Source organism: Brachycentrus maculatus, unplaced genomic scaffold (assembly GCF_059751285.1).
Source record: "Brachycentrus maculatus isolate JH-2025_06_01 unplaced genomic scaffold, ASM5975128v1 h1tg000470l, whole genome shotgun sequence".
NCBI classification, from domain to species: domain Eukaryota; kingdom Metazoa; phylum Arthropoda; class Insecta; order Trichoptera; family Brachycentridae; genus Brachycentrus; species Brachycentrus maculatus.
The window spans coordinates 617,286-637,588 of NW_028281217.1; the positions used below are offsets into that span (position 1 = coordinate 617,286).

The following is a 20,303-nucleotide window of genomic DNA, read 5'->3' on the forward strand; positions in this document are numbered from 1 at the left end:
CTTTAAAAAAAATTGACATATGTAACATTTCACATCAGCCCAATCCAAGAAAAACTTTTAAAGATTTATAAACATTGGCAAAATAGGAAATAGTCGTGTTTTGAAAACTTTGATTAGTAAAATAAATTGTTTATCATAATATATATACATATATTATTTTATGACCTATTGAGTACCTACATACATAGATCGGTATGGAAAGTAAAAAGGGTTTTAATCAGAAGTAACCGTTCTTAAAAATAACCATTTCCTTAAATAACGGTATTCATTTAGTTAAAAACGTTATTTTTATTTTCTTAAAAAAAATGTACTAATACATATAATCATTATCATAAAATTGTTTGATTATTAATGAAATATTTTAAAAAAACAACATAAAGGATTGAAGTACCTTCTGATCTCAGCTCTCCTCGTCCTCAGGTTGTAGGTCCTTCTATCATAGTCAACGTCACCTAGGCCATATCTTCGAATCATGTTTTCTCTCTGCAGCATCTATGAATTCTCTGGTCTTCCTCTAGATGTCATTCGAGAAAGATCACAGCTATTGCCTGGTTTACAATATGATCGGGTTTTCTGCGTCCTATGTGCCCATACCATCTCATTTGCCATTCCTCTACCTTACTATTGATGCCTGTTACAGCCAGGCTTCCTCGAATGCCTGAACTCTTTATTTTGTCTCTAAGGAACACTCCAGCTGAACCATAAAAAGATATGTATATATATATAGATGTGTGTATATATATATATATATATATATATATATATATATATATATATATATATATATATATATATATATATATATATATATATATATATATATATATATATATATATAAATATATATATATTTAAATATATATTTATATATAAAAACTACTAACTAACTAACCATCACGCCGCTTCCCCGCGGAGGTAGGCAGAGAGAATAGAACGCCACACCACTCTGTCTTTGCAAACATTCTTCGCCTCTTCCACGTTCATGCATCTCCTCATACATACCCGCCAATTGGTACGACTCCTAACCTGACCACTTTCAAGTATTTGGCATACCTGATCGTGCCATGTTTATATAAATGTGTGTGAGTGTATACATATATATATATATATATATATATATATATATATATATATATATATATATATATATATATATATATATATATATATATATATATATATATATATATATATATATATATATATATATATATATATATATATATATATATATATATATATATATACATATATATAAATATATATATATATATATATATATATATATATATATATATATATATATATATATATATATATATATATATATATATATATATATATATAAATATATATATATATATATATATATATATATATATATATATATATATATATATATATATATATATATATATATATATATATATATAAATATATATATATATATATATATATATATATATATATATATATATATATATATATAAATATATATATATATATATATATATTTATATATATATAATATATATATATATATATATATATATATATATATATATATATATATATATATATATATATATATATATATATATATATATATATTATATATATATATATATATATATATATATATATATATATATATTTATATATTTATATATGTATATATATATATATATTTATATATATATATATATATATATATATATATATATATATATATATATATATATATATATATATATATATATATATATATATATATAAATATATATAAATATATATATATATATATATATATATATATATATATATATATATATATAAATATATATAAATATATATATATATATATATATATATATATATATATATATATATATATATATATATATATATATATATATATATATATATATATATATATATATATATATTTAACACGTCTAGATTCGAAAACAACAGATGGTCTCATAAATAGGTAAAAATTCAAACCAATTTTTTCAATTTTTGTTTTCATCTGTTTGTAAGAACATTAGTCAAATCAAAAGTGGTCTTGTATTATACAAATGCTTTATTTTTCGTTAAAATTGTTTTTATAATAAAGACATTTTAATAAGACAAGCAAGGTGGCTTGGTGGGTGTCTGAAGAAAAAATGTTCTAAATAAGTATGTAAATTGTGATATAAATAAATGTTTTCAAACAAAAAAATAATATAAATAAATAAAAAATAATAAAAATTCTCTGCGATAGGCCTATAAGAAATGTGCTACAGTGTCTTAAAGGGTTAGATAATATAAACGATCTTCGCGAAATTCCTTTGTGCCATATGCCTGGGGAAAACGTACACAATTAACCCTTTGTTTTCTTTGTTTCAGGTGAGGAAATTGATATCCTAATGCATCGGAATTGGTAAGACCTTTTAAGCTATCAATTAATTTACTCCAACCGGAAACTGCTTCCCGCTAGGTGAGGTACTTCCTGTATTACCGCAATAAATCTTCTAGATACGTGGTCTGACTGCTTTCGTACCCTTAAAATAATAATATCCTCAGAAAATTCGCTAATATACAAATGAAATATTTCAGACACTTATTTTTCACAGCTCCAAAACTGTTACAATGATTAAAGAAATCACTTGTATTTATACCATTTGAGTTTTATTAAAGATTACTAGTTTCGGAAGGTAAGCTTCCATCGTCAGGTTTGAATAATAACTATCACTTATGTCTTACCACAAAGTAAATACCGAAACAATGAATAGAATTCATGAAACGCTTAGATTTGAGAATCGATCTAAATAAAACCACTTTATTTTTAATTAGTATTTTTGTTTTAATTATTTTAAAATGCTTGCTAATTTCTTATCAATGATTTTTAATGAAAAAGAAAACAATCATGAATAATTACAAAGTTTTTTTAAAAATATATAATTGTTTCAGTTTCAACATAAATTTTTGCATTAGCGGTAAAACATGGTTTTAATGGTTTAAAGCCTAAAAAATTACAATTATTATTCCTGAAGTTTTTATGGTATCACTGTTTTCGACACCACCATATATACTCATTTGAAATTATTTCTTGTAATAATAGTCTTTCCTATGGTTGTAGTAGTAGTTAAACCAAAAACAATTTTACACACAATTTTACACTATCAATTTTGAATTTGTCACCTTAATTCCATTCGTCATCTGTATTCAAATTGTCTTCTCTTTTCAATTCGTCGTCTGTATGCAAATCGTCTCCTTTATTCCATTTTTCATATTCATTCCATTTGTCTTATATACCCAAATTGCCTTTTGCATTCAAATTACCACTTCTCTTTAAATAATCTTCTTTATCCATAGTATCATCTCCAAACATGTTATCCATATTCCATTCACCGCCTCTAAGTTTTTTGTTACTCCTTTCTAAGTTTTCACTCTCAATCCATCTTTTATGCCTTTTGTCACGCTTACTCCACGTTTCTGGACCCCAGTTGCCATCACGTCTACCCCAAGGATCATATCCAATATCTCGTATAGCAACAGTGTCAATAGTTTTGCTTTTGTCAATATCAGATCTATTCGGATTGTTTTCAACTTTAGAATCGTCTTGTTTTTTCAAATTGACTTGTCCATTCAATTTATCTTCTTTATTCAAATTAGCTCGTCCATTGAATTCATTTTCTTTATTCAAATTGTCTTGTCCATTAAAATTATCTTCTTTACCCTTCAAATCATCTTCTACATTCGAATTATCATCTCCATTCAATTTGATATCTATATTCCATTCACCACCTCTAATTTTTTTGTCATTCCTTTCTAATTTTTCACTGTTGATCCATCTTTTTTGCCTTTTGTAATGCCTGGTCCACTTTTCTGGACTCCAGTTGCCATCACGACTACCCCAAAGGTCATATCCAACAACTTGTGTAGCAGCAGTGTCAATTGTTTTGCTTTTGTCAGTATCAGATCTATTCGGATTGTTTTCCACTTTAAAATTATCTGGTTTTTTCAAATTGTCTTGTCCATTCAATTTATCTTCTATGTTCAAATTAGCTTTTCCATTAAATTTATATTCTGTATTCAAATTGTCCTGTTTATTCAATTTATCTTCTTTATTCAAATTGCCTTGTCCGTTAAAATTATCTTCTGTACCCCTCAAATCATCTTCTACATTCAATTTATCATCTCCATTCAATTTGTCATCTTTGTTCAAATAAGTTCGTCCATTTAATTTAAATTCTTTATTCAAATTGACTTGTCCATTCAATTTATCTTCTTTTAAATCGTCTTCTCCATTCAAACTATCATCTCTATCCAAGGTGTTGTCTCGATCCCAGTTCTCATCTCCAGTACTTTCACCTTTCCTCTCCAATCGGTCACCTCCGGCCCGTGACATTAGCCATTGGGAGAGCAAATTCCAGCTGTCTGGATTGTCATTTCGACTAGCCCAAGGGTGAAAGTCTGAAACTGGTTTAGCCACAGTTCCGGTACGTTTGCTTTTGTTGTTGCGATACTGAAAAATTTGTTTTTTGTATAAGAACAAAATAATTAGTAAAAATGTTTTAAGTTCGTATATATTATAACTCTTGTCCGCCTCCGTGGTATAATGCATAGCACGCTTGGCAAATAAACATAAGTGATTTTTTCACTTTAATGTTTAATACCCTAGGCTGAACACCTTTGCTTCATGTGTAAACGGTCAAGATAACACTGCATTTATATGATGCAGTGCCCTATGCACCATTAAGTGTGGATTAGGGTTTAAATAATATATATAAATAAATATATTTATATATATATATATATATATATATATATATATATATATATATATATATATATATATATATATATATATATATATATATATATATATATATATATTGCTGATCTCAAAGCACACGTACCTGTTTCGAGTCCATCACGCAAGATGCCATCTGTAAAAACCATTCATATCAGTTAAAACTAGTGTTAAGTTAATGTAAAACAAGTTTATTCATAATATTCTGAGTGAAAATATTGATCTAATGATTCCATGTGTCTGAGTGGGTATACCGAAGCGGGATTCTTCTACATCTTTAACAAGACGCTCAGTCCTTTCGTCAATTTTTAGTTGTGTATGTTTTCGGAATGCCCAGAAAATGTACTATATCCCAGCAAAAGCGGCATATTTTTAACTTATTATTTACCCGCTACAGGACAGAAAGTGTTGTTTTTGCATTTTGAAGAAAAGGTATTGTTTAATTATTTTTTAAATATAGTAAATATTTTCACATGGAGAAATAACATTCAAGTTTTACCTAAAAAGATCTATTGCACAGTAAAAGTTCAATAAGTGGCTTGATATTTATTTTTAATACATTGTATTATATTTTTAAACTTTAAAAACGATCTCCTGAAAAATTAAGTTTTTTATAAATGAAAGGAATAAGTGAAGAGTCTTCATGCTTTCTTTCTGATTTATGTTTTAATTTATTTATTGTAACTGTAGACAGTTAGTGGAATTCCTTATTGAATTGTTGGGTAATATATCCAAAATTAAACACGGTTTTTTTGGTTGAATTCAACATTTGTGTATGTATATTTTAATACGTGACGCATTTCGTCTTATTAGGACATTATCAAACACTCATAGTGACTGATAATGTCCTAAAAAGACGAAACGCGTCACGTATTAAAATACACATAAATAAATGTAGAATTCAATCATATACACCGTGTTTAATTTTGGATATAATATCCAACAATTCATTATGTTTTAATGTATGCGCTTTAATTTTCAGTTTGTAATGTAAATATGAATTATTATTGAATAAATTGAAATTAAAAAATTAAAAATTAAATTGAAAAAGTGTGAGGATTATTTACAAAGACTGATTGGAATGGCGTTCTCTCTGCCTACTCCTGAATTATTAAACCAGCTTTTGACGGTCGTCAGCCCCGTAAAAGCCCAGACTTCCATATCCTTCTTCATCTTTGATGAGATGTCAAAAAATAATATAAAAATAACTCAAATAATTTGAGATAATCCAGATTTGTGGACAAGTATTTAAACACAATCAAAATGCCATAAGTAAATTAACTGGTCAAATTATAAGCTAGAATAATAAAAATGAAAATGATATTTTCTGAGGTTTCTCGGGTATGTGATTATTATTCAGGATCTGGATCTCACATACTGATAAAAGAGTTTCTCCTCAATAAAACGCTTCTTTTCATCTCACCAATAATAGATGTCTCTAGTGAAGTTCAAGTGATTCAAGAACAATGTTTTGAAATTGGTTCAAATATACAGAACTTTTAAAGGTTTTGGTCAAGAATTATCACTCATGAATTACATTACACTCACGAGTAGGCATATGCTATGAAACTTAAAAAAGTTGAAGCCTGAGTAGGGTCATGATAAGCGGTGTTGCATAAACCGTAGCTAGATTTCAGAGTCACTTGAACGTTAGGTAATTCGAAAAAAAAATGAGTAGTGTAGGTGTCAATAATGGGTAGAATTTGTAAATGTTACACGTATGTAAAGTGATCACTCAAACCAGTCTATGACGGTCGTAAGCCCCGTAAATGCCCAGACTTCCATATTCTTCTTCATCTTTGATGAGATGTCAAAAAATAATATGAAAAATTACTCCTTTAATTGGAGATAATCCAGATTTGTGAACAAGTATTTGGACACACTTAAAATGTTGTAAATAAATGTAAACTTAGTTTAATATCTTACCATGAGTCCGACGAAAAGGCAAGTGAGTGATTTCATTACTTTTTATGTAAGGAGTATTCGAAATGTCAAGTAAAATTAATACAATAATTTATTTTTAAACGTCTCGAAGCTTTTATGTAAAATTATTTTTTCATGGTAATTTTCCGGCTGTTAAAATGTAATGTAAACATGTGCGAATGATTAAATTAATATCTGAGATAAAGGCGTTTTATTGCAATCGCATTTATTTAATTATTTCTTTTTTACTAGCTGTATCCGCCATGCGTTGCTATGACTCAGGCTGGTTAAATGAATAAAACAAAGAATAATGGAACGTACACATTTAAAATATGTTTACAACATTTTGAGTGTGTCCAAATACTTGTTCAATAATATAAGAGTTTCTGCTTAGTAAAAAGCTTCTTTACATTTCACCAATAGATGTCTCTAGTGAAGTTCTAGTGATTCAAGAACAAGGTTTCTAAATTGGTTCATACATATAGTAATTCCAAGAATTTGAGAAGTGTGGTTTCAATAATGGGTAGAATTGGTGAATGTTACACGTGTGTAAAGTGACCACTTAAACCAGCCTATGACGGTCGTCAGCCCCGTAAATGCCCAGACTTTCATATTCTTCTTCATCTTTGATGAGATGTCAAAAAATAAGAATTAAAATAAAAAATAAAAATTATAATATAAAATATGTTTAATGTGCTCGCTCGGCTACCGTTCTGGAGGTCCCGGGTTCGATTCCCAGGGGGAGGTCAAATAAATTTAAGTGGTTTTTTCACTCTAATATTTATTTAAAATTACCGATAATGATTTGAATGAAGGAATGAAATGTATACGTACATTTTTTTAAAAAGGAAAAACCTGCAAAGCTTCTATTTTAGATGCTTGTCTGCAGGTAGGATAGTAAGGATAGGGAAGGTAAATGTGAATGTCACAAACAGACCAATTGAAAATAAATAAATGTTTCTTGAATTCACTTTTCGATTGGCGGGAATCGAACCCGAGCGTCTACCCCCGCGGCTGTTAAATAAATATATCGTAGTCATACAGGAGAAAGTGACCAAGTGCATTTTTGATATCTTAATTGCTTAATATTTCCCTGAAAAATTCCTTAAGGATTTTAAACTTGGAAGTATGATATGTTGATTTGTTGAAAATGACTGACCGCATTGATGTTTATTTTCTGGCCAAGCAAAAGTGACTTAAATGGCCCATTATATATATATATATATATATATATATATATATATATATATATATATATATATATATATATATATATATATATATATATATATATATATATATATATATATATATATATATATATATATATATATATATATATATATATATATATATATATATGTATATATATATGTATATATATATATATATATATATATATATATATATATATATATTTATATATATATGTATTTATATATATGTATTTATTTTATATATATATATATATATATATATATATATATATATATATATATATATATATATATATATATATATATATATATATATATATATATATATATTTATATATTTATATGTATTTATATATATGTATATATTATATATATATATATATATATATATATATATATATATATATATATATATATATATATATATATATATACATATATATATATATTTATTTATATATATATATATATATATATATATATATATATATATATATATATATATATATATATATATATATATATATATATATATATGTATTAATACAAATATACCGATTTTTATCAAATTCGGTTAATTTTTTAGGTAAGGACAAAATTTCGCTTCGCGCTCCTTGTAGGTAAGGCTTCCTTGACGTACTACGGGAGGTAGTTCCGTTCATTACGTGATTATATCACGTACAAGACGTGAGGATGTTACAAATAATTCTACGCCGGCCTTGCCTAGCTACTATTCCGGTTTATTACACATAAATGGAAAGCCTGACGTAATTGCAAAATGATGGAAAATGTAATCTAGAAAATGTATGAAATTTGATATAATAATATTTTCAAATACGACATCTTGTGAGGTCATGTTTTGCAATACGACCGACAAGGCGAACCCCGTTTTTTTAACGTGGAGACCTTGAAAAATCATGAATGTTTTTCGCAGATACTTTGTGGAACATTTTATAAACTTTATAAAATAAAACAACTTTGTTTGAAATGCCATAACTAGGCAAAGCAATTGTCACAATATTAATTATTATATGTTTTTGTTTTAATATAATACAACTTAGTAGACTCAAAAAAATCTGTGTTTGATTTAAAAATTAATACATGAATTAAAATGGAGTTCTATAAATTAAACGCCAAATGATGGCAAGGTTCTTGTCGTAACGGGTTGGAGAAAAAATGTAACAGTAAAAAAGTGGTTAAAAACAAAGTTGTTTTATTTATAAAGTTTATAAAATGTGCCGCAAAGTATCTGCGAAAAACATTCAAGAAACTTTTTTATTTTGTATTATATATATATATATATATATATATATATATATATATATATATATATATATATATATATATATATATATATATATATATATATATATATATATATATATATATATATATATATATATATATATATATATATATATATATATATATATTTAAATATATATTACCTTGAAAAAATTGGGTCCATCTTGTCGTATCATATTGTAAACCAGAACCTTACAAGATGTCGTATTTGAAAATGTTATTTCAGTGAAACCTCTATCTTTTGTTCCTAGAATAATCGTTTTCCTGGATGTGTCGTTTATTTCTTCTATCCCGACTTAATTTCGTACTAAACTAAACCGGATCGATCGTTTCTCTATCACCATTTACCGCATTTATCGTTCGAATTAAGCTGCATATTTGATACATTTTGTCTATCTTTTTACATTATTTCCAATTTTCTTACATTTAACGGCAACGTATGGGATAGAAACTATCGAAAGCTTGAGTAACCGATAGCAGGAGATGTCGATATTGATGAAAAGGAGCCGCTGCCTGTACCTGCATTTCCAGAAGCGTGCACACTCTTTAAAAGAAAACTTTATACAACGCACATTCAACAACCGATGCTGAAAAAATATAATTTACAATGCCGAAAATATACTATTGACTTACAAAAATGAAACAGAGTAAAAAACAAAAGTATTTTTTTAAAGTATGCAGATTGGTAGGACGGTATTTTTACTCGGTCGTATCTATTTGCGTATTGAAATCTTAATCCCGCATTCATTGTTTTCCTGCATTCATAGTATTTTTAATAGGTCCCTTTAAAAACGTTAGATAGAGGTTTTACTGTAAATCAAATTTCATGCATTTTACAAAAAATAAAAATGCTTAGGAAGACCCCAAAAGAGATGGTTCAACGACATGCCGCTGTGGGGGGTAGAAACTGGCTGCAAGCAGCAACCGATCGAAGGAAATGTAAAGGGGAAGAAGGCTATATATAGCAGTGGAGAATAGTGGGCTAGAGAAAAAAAAGAAATACGACACACTAGCCAAAAAGAAAGTGAGAGAGAGACTTAGACAAAGCCAAGTGAGATGGTATGGGCACACAGGACGCAGAGAGCCTGGTCATATTGTGAACCAGGCAATCGCCATGTATTTTCCTCGAAAGACGTCTAGAGAGATGTCTTTCGAGGAAAACTCCCTCTGAAGACCAAATAATTCATGGATGCTGCAGAAATATTACACGATTCAAAGGCATCTTTAGAATGTGCCAACTGAGAATATTACAACAAAATCATTAAAACCATACGTCCTATTTGATTGTAAGGTGTCCATTTTGGTTTGTAAAACATTCAATTTGAAATTAATATTGTAGCTATGTGTATAAATAAAAACGTTTTACACAAATACTAGGAAAACATATTTAAATTCTTGTTAACCAATTGATTAAAATGAAAATTTACAGTGGAGAAGAATATTATGGATTGATAAAAAATTATCTAAAAATAATTCAGACACATTCTCCAAAAATTTAAACCTGCCTTTTATACAATGATTTAAGAAAACACTTCGTTTTTTACCACTTGAGTTTTATTATAGACTACATGTTTCAGAAGTTAAACTTCCATCATTCAGGTCTGTATGTTATTATACAGACCTGAATGATGGAAGTTTAACTTCTGAAACATGTAGTCTATAATAAAACTCAAGTGGTAAAAAACGAAGTGTTTTCTTTAATCATTGTAACATGTCTTACCACAAAGTTAATGCCGAAACAATAAACTGCCTTTTATACTAATAATAGTTGGAATAAGTCATTAAGAAATAATATAGATAAAGTCATATAAAAAAATGAAGTGTTTTCTTTAATCATTGTAACATGTCTTACCACAAAGTTAATGCCGAAACAATAAACTGCCTTTTATACTAATAATAGTTGGAATAAATCATTAAGAAATAATATAGATAAAGTCGATAAATATAATAAATCGGGAATTTATTCCTTACAGTGCTCATCGTGTCCCAGCCTATATATAGGAAAAACAACTAGAAATTATAACATCCGATGTAAAGAGCATACAAGATACCTTTATAATAATAATTATTCTGAATTTACTTATCACTTAATAGAAAATAATCACTCATTCGATAAAAATAAAGGTCTTTATATATTACACACATGCAAAAGAGGACTTTAATTAGATTACTTAGAAATATTAGAAATTAAAAAGGCAATTAAAAATAATTTACAGCTTATAAATACACAAGTAAATGATTTTGCTAAAAGTCCGTTATTAAATATGTTTCCAATCCCTCAGCATCCCTGATCCCTTTTAACTGTGACTGCCAATCAACACAAAAAATAAAGCCACTTTAGATCTACCTGAGCTTCTTTCCCTAACCGTCAAAATATTTTGAATATTGTTGGTAGATAGTATTTTAGTATTAATCAGTCTTGATAAAGAAGCGGTTAGCTTCGAAACCGGTAGACATTATAATTAAGTTATAATAAAATATTTATAGTGATTTTAAAACAAATTAATATTTTAATTATAAAATGGAAAATCACAATGCTAGTGCTTGAAATATAAATTATAAATAAATAAGTGATCAGGGAATCATAAATGTTGTTTTCCGAACCCTTTTTATACGTCATTTCATATCGTATTCCGTATTGCCGACGTTATGGAAATAGTAACTTCACGCTTCGCGGATTTTCTTAAGGCAGAAAGTTTTCAACTGGAAAAATGATTAAATATTAATATCTGGCTCGAAGGACCAGCTGAAAGATAAATGACTAGAGGGGCCTTAATATTTAAGCTTATGCGGCACCTTTCACCTGTTTTTTCTTCCTTTATCACATCCCAGGGAGAGGAATTAGTTGCATTTTATAGCAGAGACGTGTATGGGTAGAAGAAGTTTGAATGGATAGAATCAACGAGAGACAATTTTAAATTTTATCATAAAAATATGAGGATTATGAGATATTTTACAATTATTTTAGGTGAATTTCTTGAATGTTTTTCGCAGATACTTTGTGGCACATTTCATTAACTTTATAAAATAAAATAACTTTGTTTTAATAATAATAAATAATAAAACCCTTATCCGCACCCATATAAACGCAGTGTTATCTTGATCGTTTACACATGAAGGAAGGGTGATCAGCCATCCGCTTCAGGTACCAGTCCAGGGTAATATTGAATAAATATGACAGTGAAAAAATCACTTATATTTATTTTACCCCCTTGGGAATCGAACCCGGGACCTCCAGAATGGTAGCCGAACGTGCTGACCTATTACACTATGGAGGCTACCAACTATAATTTAGTAAGTTTTTTATTTCAAATTGTCAAATATATCAGGAGCTAAGCTATAAGCAATGTGCAACCAAATTTATGTACTGATTGCTGTGAATAGCTTCAAATAATCGAATCCAATAACCGATTTACGCAACGACTTTTTAAAGAAATCATTACTTTATTCGATTGCCCATGTCTACTGCAAAATACGGTCTAACAATACATAATATAAAATTCACCCATAATTCAATACAGAGCAAACACAAATGTTTGCTTTGAAAGAATAACATGAAAATTTGGAAAAATAAAAAGCATTCCTTAGTTCGAAATACAGAAAATATCATGCAAACGGAATATTTTTGGGATAAATTCATATTTATTCATGTACCGTGTAAATATTCAAGTTACAAAATACATCTTGTAGATCAGGCATGGGCAACCTTTTCTTAGTCTGGACCAAATTGTCATTCTGTTTCAAAGGTCATTCGGAGTCAAAGGTTGGACCAAATTATTAAACATAGTGAAGCAAAGACACTATGCTTTATTAAACCTACTAAAGCATGGTGTTCTCTCGGATCCTGGTGGGATGTAGCGTGACTGTGGAAAGCATCTTAGTAGAACAGGTTGAAAAGTTAAAAATTTCTGGGTTGTGGCCCCGCGGTTACTGTCGCAAGCTCTCGAGTCAGAATTTCTGGCTTCGAACCCACTCTACCACAATCTGATACCTATTTTTAATAATTCGTCATGAAATCGACCACATATCGCTCACTCCTTTCAAGAACGTCATAAATAAAAAAACTTGATTTTTCAGGAGAACGTTTTTAAAGTTTAAAAATATAATACAATGTATTAAAAATAAATATCAAGCCACTTATTTAACTTTTTACTGTGCAACAGATCTTTTCAGGTAAAATCTGAATTTTTTTACTCCATTTGAAAAATATTTTGTATGTTTAAAAAAATACTTAAGCAATACCTTTTCTTCAAAATGCAAAAACAACACTTTCTGCCCTGTAGCGGGTAAATATTAAGTTAAAAATACGCCGCTTTTGCTGGGATATAGTACATTTTCTGGGCATTTCGAAAACATGCAGAACTGAAAATTGATGATTTTCGAATTATGACGTTCTTGAAAGGAGTGAGCGATATGTATTAAGTAGTGTGGTTATCGATGATGGGTAGAGATGTCAATACAAATAACTTCTAAGCGGATAAACCAAAATTTGTGAACAAAATACTCAAAAAATTGTGATTAAAATAACTGATCTTATTAAATGTTTTATGAAAATTGATTATCATGTTTTCAGGCGTCTCTTAGTATGTAATAATAATAAGAAATCGTATGAAATTGAAATATTTGTGTAAATAATAAGAACACAAATATTTCTCTTTTTTGTGTCGGGTTGTGGTCCGTGATTAGTGTCGCAAACTCTCGAGTCAGTGTTTCTGGGTTTTGAACCCACTCTACCACAATTTGATACCTATTTCTAATAATGAGCCGTTTAGGCTCACAGAAAAAGTATGAAATCGAAATATTTGTGTAAATAATTAAAACACAAATATTTCTCTTTTTTGTATCGGGTTGTGGTCCCGTGGTTAGTGTCGCAAACTCTCGAGTCAGAGTTTATGGGTTTGTACCCACTCTACCAAAATCTGATAACTATTTCTGATAATCAGGCTCACAGAAATAGTATGAAATTGGAGTATTTTTGTAAATAATAAAACGCAAATATTTCTCATTTTATAAAATAAAAAAGGGTCTGTGTGGTCAAACGGATCTGCGCGCGATGTGTAGGTACTGAAGATTCCAGACAAGATTTTCAATACTACTTTGAATATATTTTAACAAATTCAACTTTAAAAAAATAACTATATAACGTCCAATTTGTTTTGTAAAACGTCCAATTTGAAGTGAAAAATTGTTCGTTCGGCGGGCCGATGGTTGTCAATTTATGTTGTAGACCCTTCGGGCACAATTCCAACGTTCCAATGTATTTATTTGCTTTGAAATATGTATTTGCCATCTCATCCTTTCGTAGTTTTCAGACGCGAAACAAAAATTTCTACGAAACTACTAAATTTGGAGTAAGGTCCTTAAAATATGTTGCCTGTACCCAAATTAACCAGCTGCCTGACATATCGCTCACTCCTTTCAAGAACGTCATAAATCAAAAAACTTGATTTTTCAGGAGAACGTTTTTAATGTTTAAAAATATAACACAATGTATTAAAAATAAATATCAAGCCACTTATTGAACTTTTTACTGTGCAACAGATCTTTTTAGGTAAAACCTGAAGATTTTTTCTCCATTTGAAAAATATTCAATATATTCAACAAAATAATTAAACAATACCTTTTCTTCAAAATGCAAAAACAACATTTTCTGCCCTGTAGCTGGTAAATATTAAATTTAAAATATGCCTCTTTTGCTGGAATAAAGTACATTTTCTGAGCATTTCGAAAACATGCACAACTGAAAATTGACGATTTGTGATTTATGACGTTCTTGAAAGGAGTGAGCGATATATAAAATATAACCCATTCGGGGATCCAAAATAACTGATCTGAAAAAATACTTTATGGAAAGATATATATATAGTGATTAGTCATATTTTCTTATTTTGTTTTTACCTTATGTTTTTTTATATTTTCTCATTTGTTTATTTTAAATATGCTTCTAACATTATTTTTTCTCATTTATTTCTTTTAATTATGCTTACTATGCCTATTTATTATACCTGTTTATTGTTTTTTTACATTTTGCAATGAATTAGTTTTGGTTATTTAAAAAAATCTTTTTTGTAACTTTATTATTTGTGTTCCAGTCTTGTTAACCTTAATCCCGTGTCCCAAAATGAGAATTAGAGATTACTTATCGAGAATATTATATATATCGTAGTTGTACAGGAGAAAGTGACCAACTAACAAAACGTTAAATGGAGGGCCATTTAAGTCACTTGTGCTTGGCAAGAAAATAAACATCAATGCAGTTAGACATTTATAACAAGTCAATATATTATACTTCCAACTTTAGAATCCTTTGGGGTTTTTTAGGGCAATATTAAGCTAGCAAGATGTCAAATAGTCAATGCTGACGTTTTTGTAAAAAAATGCGCTTGGTCACTTTCTCCTGTATGACTACGATATGACTTATGTATATAATAATATGTTTTTTTTACAACATTTTGAGTGTGTCCAAATACTTGTTCACAAAATCTGGATTATCTCAAATTACAGGAGTTATTTTCAAATAATTTTTTGACATCTCATCAAAGATGAAGAAGAATATGGAAGTCTGGGCATTTACGGGGCTGACGACCGTCATAGGCTGGTTTAAGTGATCACTTTACACACGTGTAACATTCACCAATTCTACCTACGGAGTTCTATATATATATATGAACCAATTTAGAAACCTTGTTCTTGAATCACTAGAACTTCACTAGAGACATCTATTGGTGAGATGTATAAAAAAATATATATACTTATATGTTTTTAAAAATAAATAAATAAACCTGTCATATACAGTGATGTCTCGCATAACGTGTTTGATTCGTTCCAGAAAAAGGTTTGTTTTGGGAAAATTTCGTTTAAGTGAAAGGAATTTTCTCATAACAAGGGAATATAAGGAAAACAACGGATCAGAATGGAGTTGATGGGGAGAGGAAAATCGATTCCGACCTTACAATCTGAATAACCTATTATTACTTATTAATTTTTTTACAAAAATGTTAATAATATTAGTATATAACCACTCACCGAGATTTTTATGTCCACCAGTTTCGAGACGTACCCGTTTCTTCGTCAGGACAATCACTACTACAGCATGCAAACAATACCACCCTTCACCACCATAGCACCATTTACACACTTAAAACTACACAAAATGTTTAACACATGCGATTTTTGGTCGACCCGAAGACCAACATGCACTAAAGTTTTCACCACAGACATGCGTTACGAGCCGAGGTTAAACATGCAATAAGGTTAAACGTATTGCTCATATTATTAACATTTTTGTAAAAAAAATAAGTAAAAATGACTAACCACAAAGTAAATGCTTTAAATATTTACAACATTATGAAAATGGTATTTTCTGGCTTTTCTCATGTGTGTGATTGTAATCCAGGATTCGGACCTCACATACTAATATAAGAGTTTCTGCTTAGTAAAAAGCTTCTTTACATCTCACCAAAAGATGTCTCTAGTGAAGTTCTAGTGATTCAAGAACAAGGTTTCTAAATTGGTTCATATATATAGAACTTCCAAGAATTTGAGTAGTGTGGTTGTCAATAATGGGTAGAATTGGTGAATGTTACACGTGTGTAAAGTGATCACTTAAACCAGCCTATGACGGTCGTCAGCCCCGTAAATGCCCAGCTTCCATATTCTTCTTCATCTTTGATGAGATGTCAAAAAATAATACTTTTTAATATTCCTTTCTATATTCCTTTCTATTATTTTAATTAGTAATATTGTCATATAACGATATTCCACACATTTGTTTGAAGGAACACATTCAAATAGCGTTCACTCTGCTTTCATCTTTCCTTTACATTATAGCTATTATTTTAGTAAACAATTTATAATATATAAATAAAAATAATCTGATATATTTTATGGTCTGACCGAATTTGTTCGGATATTTTTTCAGAAGATCCTAGTGATATTGAGAGAAGTAACAGTGAAGTCCGAAATAATTAGAGAATTTTCAAGAGGTCCTTATTCTTCTTCATCTTTGATGAGATGTCAAAAAATAATAGCTTTAATAGTAATAATATTGAGAATAACCTATTACTCTCTGCTTTCAGGCCGAAGAACTGGATATAGATCTGACTGATCCCGAGCTGAACAAGGCTGCCACCAAGATCCAAGCCTCCTTCAGAGGCCACAAGGTTCGCAAGGACACAGACAACTAGACGCCATCGCAACACCATCGGCCGCACAGCCAAAACTATTACCCTTCCCCTACACCGCAAGGCTTCGTCCAGACACAAAACCGCGCTCGTTTGCTGTTAGTTTTCAAATCGTCTCCGGGTCTCGAGATCATAGGCGTCTTCTTCTTCTTGCTTTTGGCCCTAACCTGCATCAAATGGTGCATAGGGCACTGTATCATATGGACGCAGTATTGGATGATCAGTCTGTACCTTCAGACACCAGCCCAGGGTGATATGATCGTTTGGTGTTAGTTTTCAAATCGTCTCCGGTTTTGAGGGTCTAAAGATCATAAGCATCTTCTTCTTCTTCTTGCTTATGGCTCTGACCCGCACCAAATGGTGCATAGGGCACTGTATCACATCGACGCAGTGTTGAATGATCACTCTGTACCTTCAGACGTGCGTTTGGTGTTAGTTTTCAAATTGTCTCGAGGTCATAGGCGTCTTCTTCTTCTTGCTTCTCACCTTGATCTGCACCAAATGGTGCAAAAGGCACTGTATCGCATATGAGCAGTGTTATCTCGATCGTTAAATATATTAAGAAGCACAGCCCTGCGCATCAGGTACCAGTCCAGGGTAATATTAAATGAATATCGGAGTAAAAAATCAAACGTTTATTTGACCCCTCTGGAAATCGAACCCGGGACCTGCTGCGCGGTGTCCAAACGCGCTAATCACGTCTGAAATCCATTTGGTAATAATGATCGAAAATGAACGGCAAACGAGCGACGGTTGAACAGCAGTCTTGGTTGGTAAGAACGCACGTCTAGAACTATCCAGTACTCAGGAAGGATAGCAATTTCAAGAGGTGTATTACGTGATCGATCACCCTCCTGAGACGAATTCTACTTCAAATGGTCCCATATGTTACCTATTTGTAAATTGATTGCAAATTTTATTGATTATTACTTTAAAATAAAATCATTTGCTGGTGTATAAAACAATGTAGTAACTTGGATGTGTTCGAATTTTCCAATGACGTAGCGTGATGAATTCATTAATATTAACTCTTACCACTCTGTTGGCCCGACATTCTGGCCCATATGATTCTGGTAGACAGCTCCGTGGGCCACAACGTTTGGCCCGGCGCCGGTATAACTTTAATCACTGATCTCTATCACCCAAGTATATTCTACCGAAAAATATTTCAGATAAATACAGTTGATCTTAATTAACATGGTCATTCGAATTGCCAGACAGAGTGTTTTAAAATTAGGGAAACAAAATATTTGTTTTAATGGTAGAAAAACGTCTGACGCCACAATGTCTGGTCCGGCGCAGGTATAACTTTAATCACTGATTTCTCTATCACCCAAGTATATTCTACCGAAAAATATTTCAGATAAATACAGTTAATCTTAATTAACATGGTCATACGAATTGCCAGACAGTGTCCCAAAATAAGAGAACCAAAATATTTATTTTAATGGTAGAAAAACGTCGCATTTTTTTTTATCAGAGTAGCTGATCAGTTATGAGAAAAAATGTTGAGAATGGAAAGGGTTAAAAGGTATTTTTCTTCTTCTTGATGTAGGCCTTGTGGCCTGTTTTAAGATTTAAGAGGGATTAAATCTTAAAACAGTCTCCTCTGATGTCGATTCCCAGCTGTCAATCCATCTCTTTGGTTGTCGTCATCCTTGGAGTTGATGCTATGCAATGTGGGGTAGTCTGAATGGTTACATTCTCCTACACGCGCATACCATTGTCTCCTTCGTTGCCTTCCCCACCTAACGACATCTTCCATCTCGCATATTATTTCCCTTATCCTGGTGTTCCTTATTCTATCTCGTAGACTCTTGCCAGATATTATTTGCTATGCGGATGAAGCTGTAGCATTTGCTGAGATTGAAGAAGACCTGCGACTGCTCTTGCACGCATTCCATCTTGCTAGTAAAAAAATACAACAAAACTCGAATACTAAATAATGCATTGTTACATCAATTTAAATCTCTTGTAAAATTAATTTTACAATTCATCAGAGATTGTTGTAGTTCTACTTTTTTTATTAAATAATTATTACGCTACGACACTGGAAAAGCTACAACACAACCAAGTCCTAATATTATTATCCATTGAATGAAAAAATTCAAGTAATTTTTGAGTTTAAAATTGCTTGTATCTTATCTAAGGGACTCTGTCAAAATGCTAAGATAAAAAAGTAGAAAACTCGTAGAGAATATTGTAAACATATATATGTTGTTATTTATGTATGCTTATATGATAGATATGTATGTAATAATATATTATGTAAAAACTATTCAATTTGCTGGACCATACCTTCACTTTATTTTATAATTCGTCGATTAATCTGCGCAAAGAATTATTTTTGCGGTAAAAACTACTAAAATGTATGTCTAAAAATGTAAGAAATGACATTATTTCATATTGTTTAGGAGCAAAAATAATCGTTCATTTTACTGTAATATGCAGAAAGTTTAAACATGAAACGTGTATATTAAGAATTCAATCTGTGCAAATAATTATTTTCGCGGTAAAAACTACTAAAATGTATGTCTTAAAAATGTAAGAAATGACATTATTTCATACTGTTTAGGAGCAAAAATAATCGTTCATTTTACTGTAATATGCAGAAAGTTTAAATATGAATCATGTATATTAAGAATTCAATCTGTGCAAATAATTATTTTCGCGGTAAAAACTACTAAAATGGATGTCTAAAAATGTAATAAATTACATTATTTCATATTGTTTAGGAGCAATAAAAAATCGTTAATTTTACTGTAATATGCAAAAAGTTTATTAAGAATCCAAACACCCAGTAGTTTATTTATAAAGATAAATAATCGTTTATTTATTTATTTATTAATTGAAAAAGTTCAAAGCTGTCTGAATATA

At 29.6% G+C, this 20,303-nt stretch overlaps 1 protein-coding gene across 1 annotated transcript in view; it reads left to right on the forward strand.

Annotated features, from left to right (window-relative positions):
* Positions 1-18,781, forward strand: part of igl (IQ calmodulin-binding domain containing protein igloo) — a 152,919-nt gene extending 134,138 nt beyond the window's left edge. The window contains exons 5-6 of the mRNA XM_088271919.1: positions 17,322-18,539; positions 18,729-18,781. Of these exons, the coding sequence (XP_088128045.1) occupies positions 17,322-17,429 (108 nt within the window). The 3' untranslated portion in view covers positions 17,430-18,539; positions 18,729-18,781. The remainder of the gene's footprint in view (positions 1-17,321; positions 18,540-18,728) is intronic.
* Positions 18,782-20,303: the final 1,522 nt, after the last annotated feature.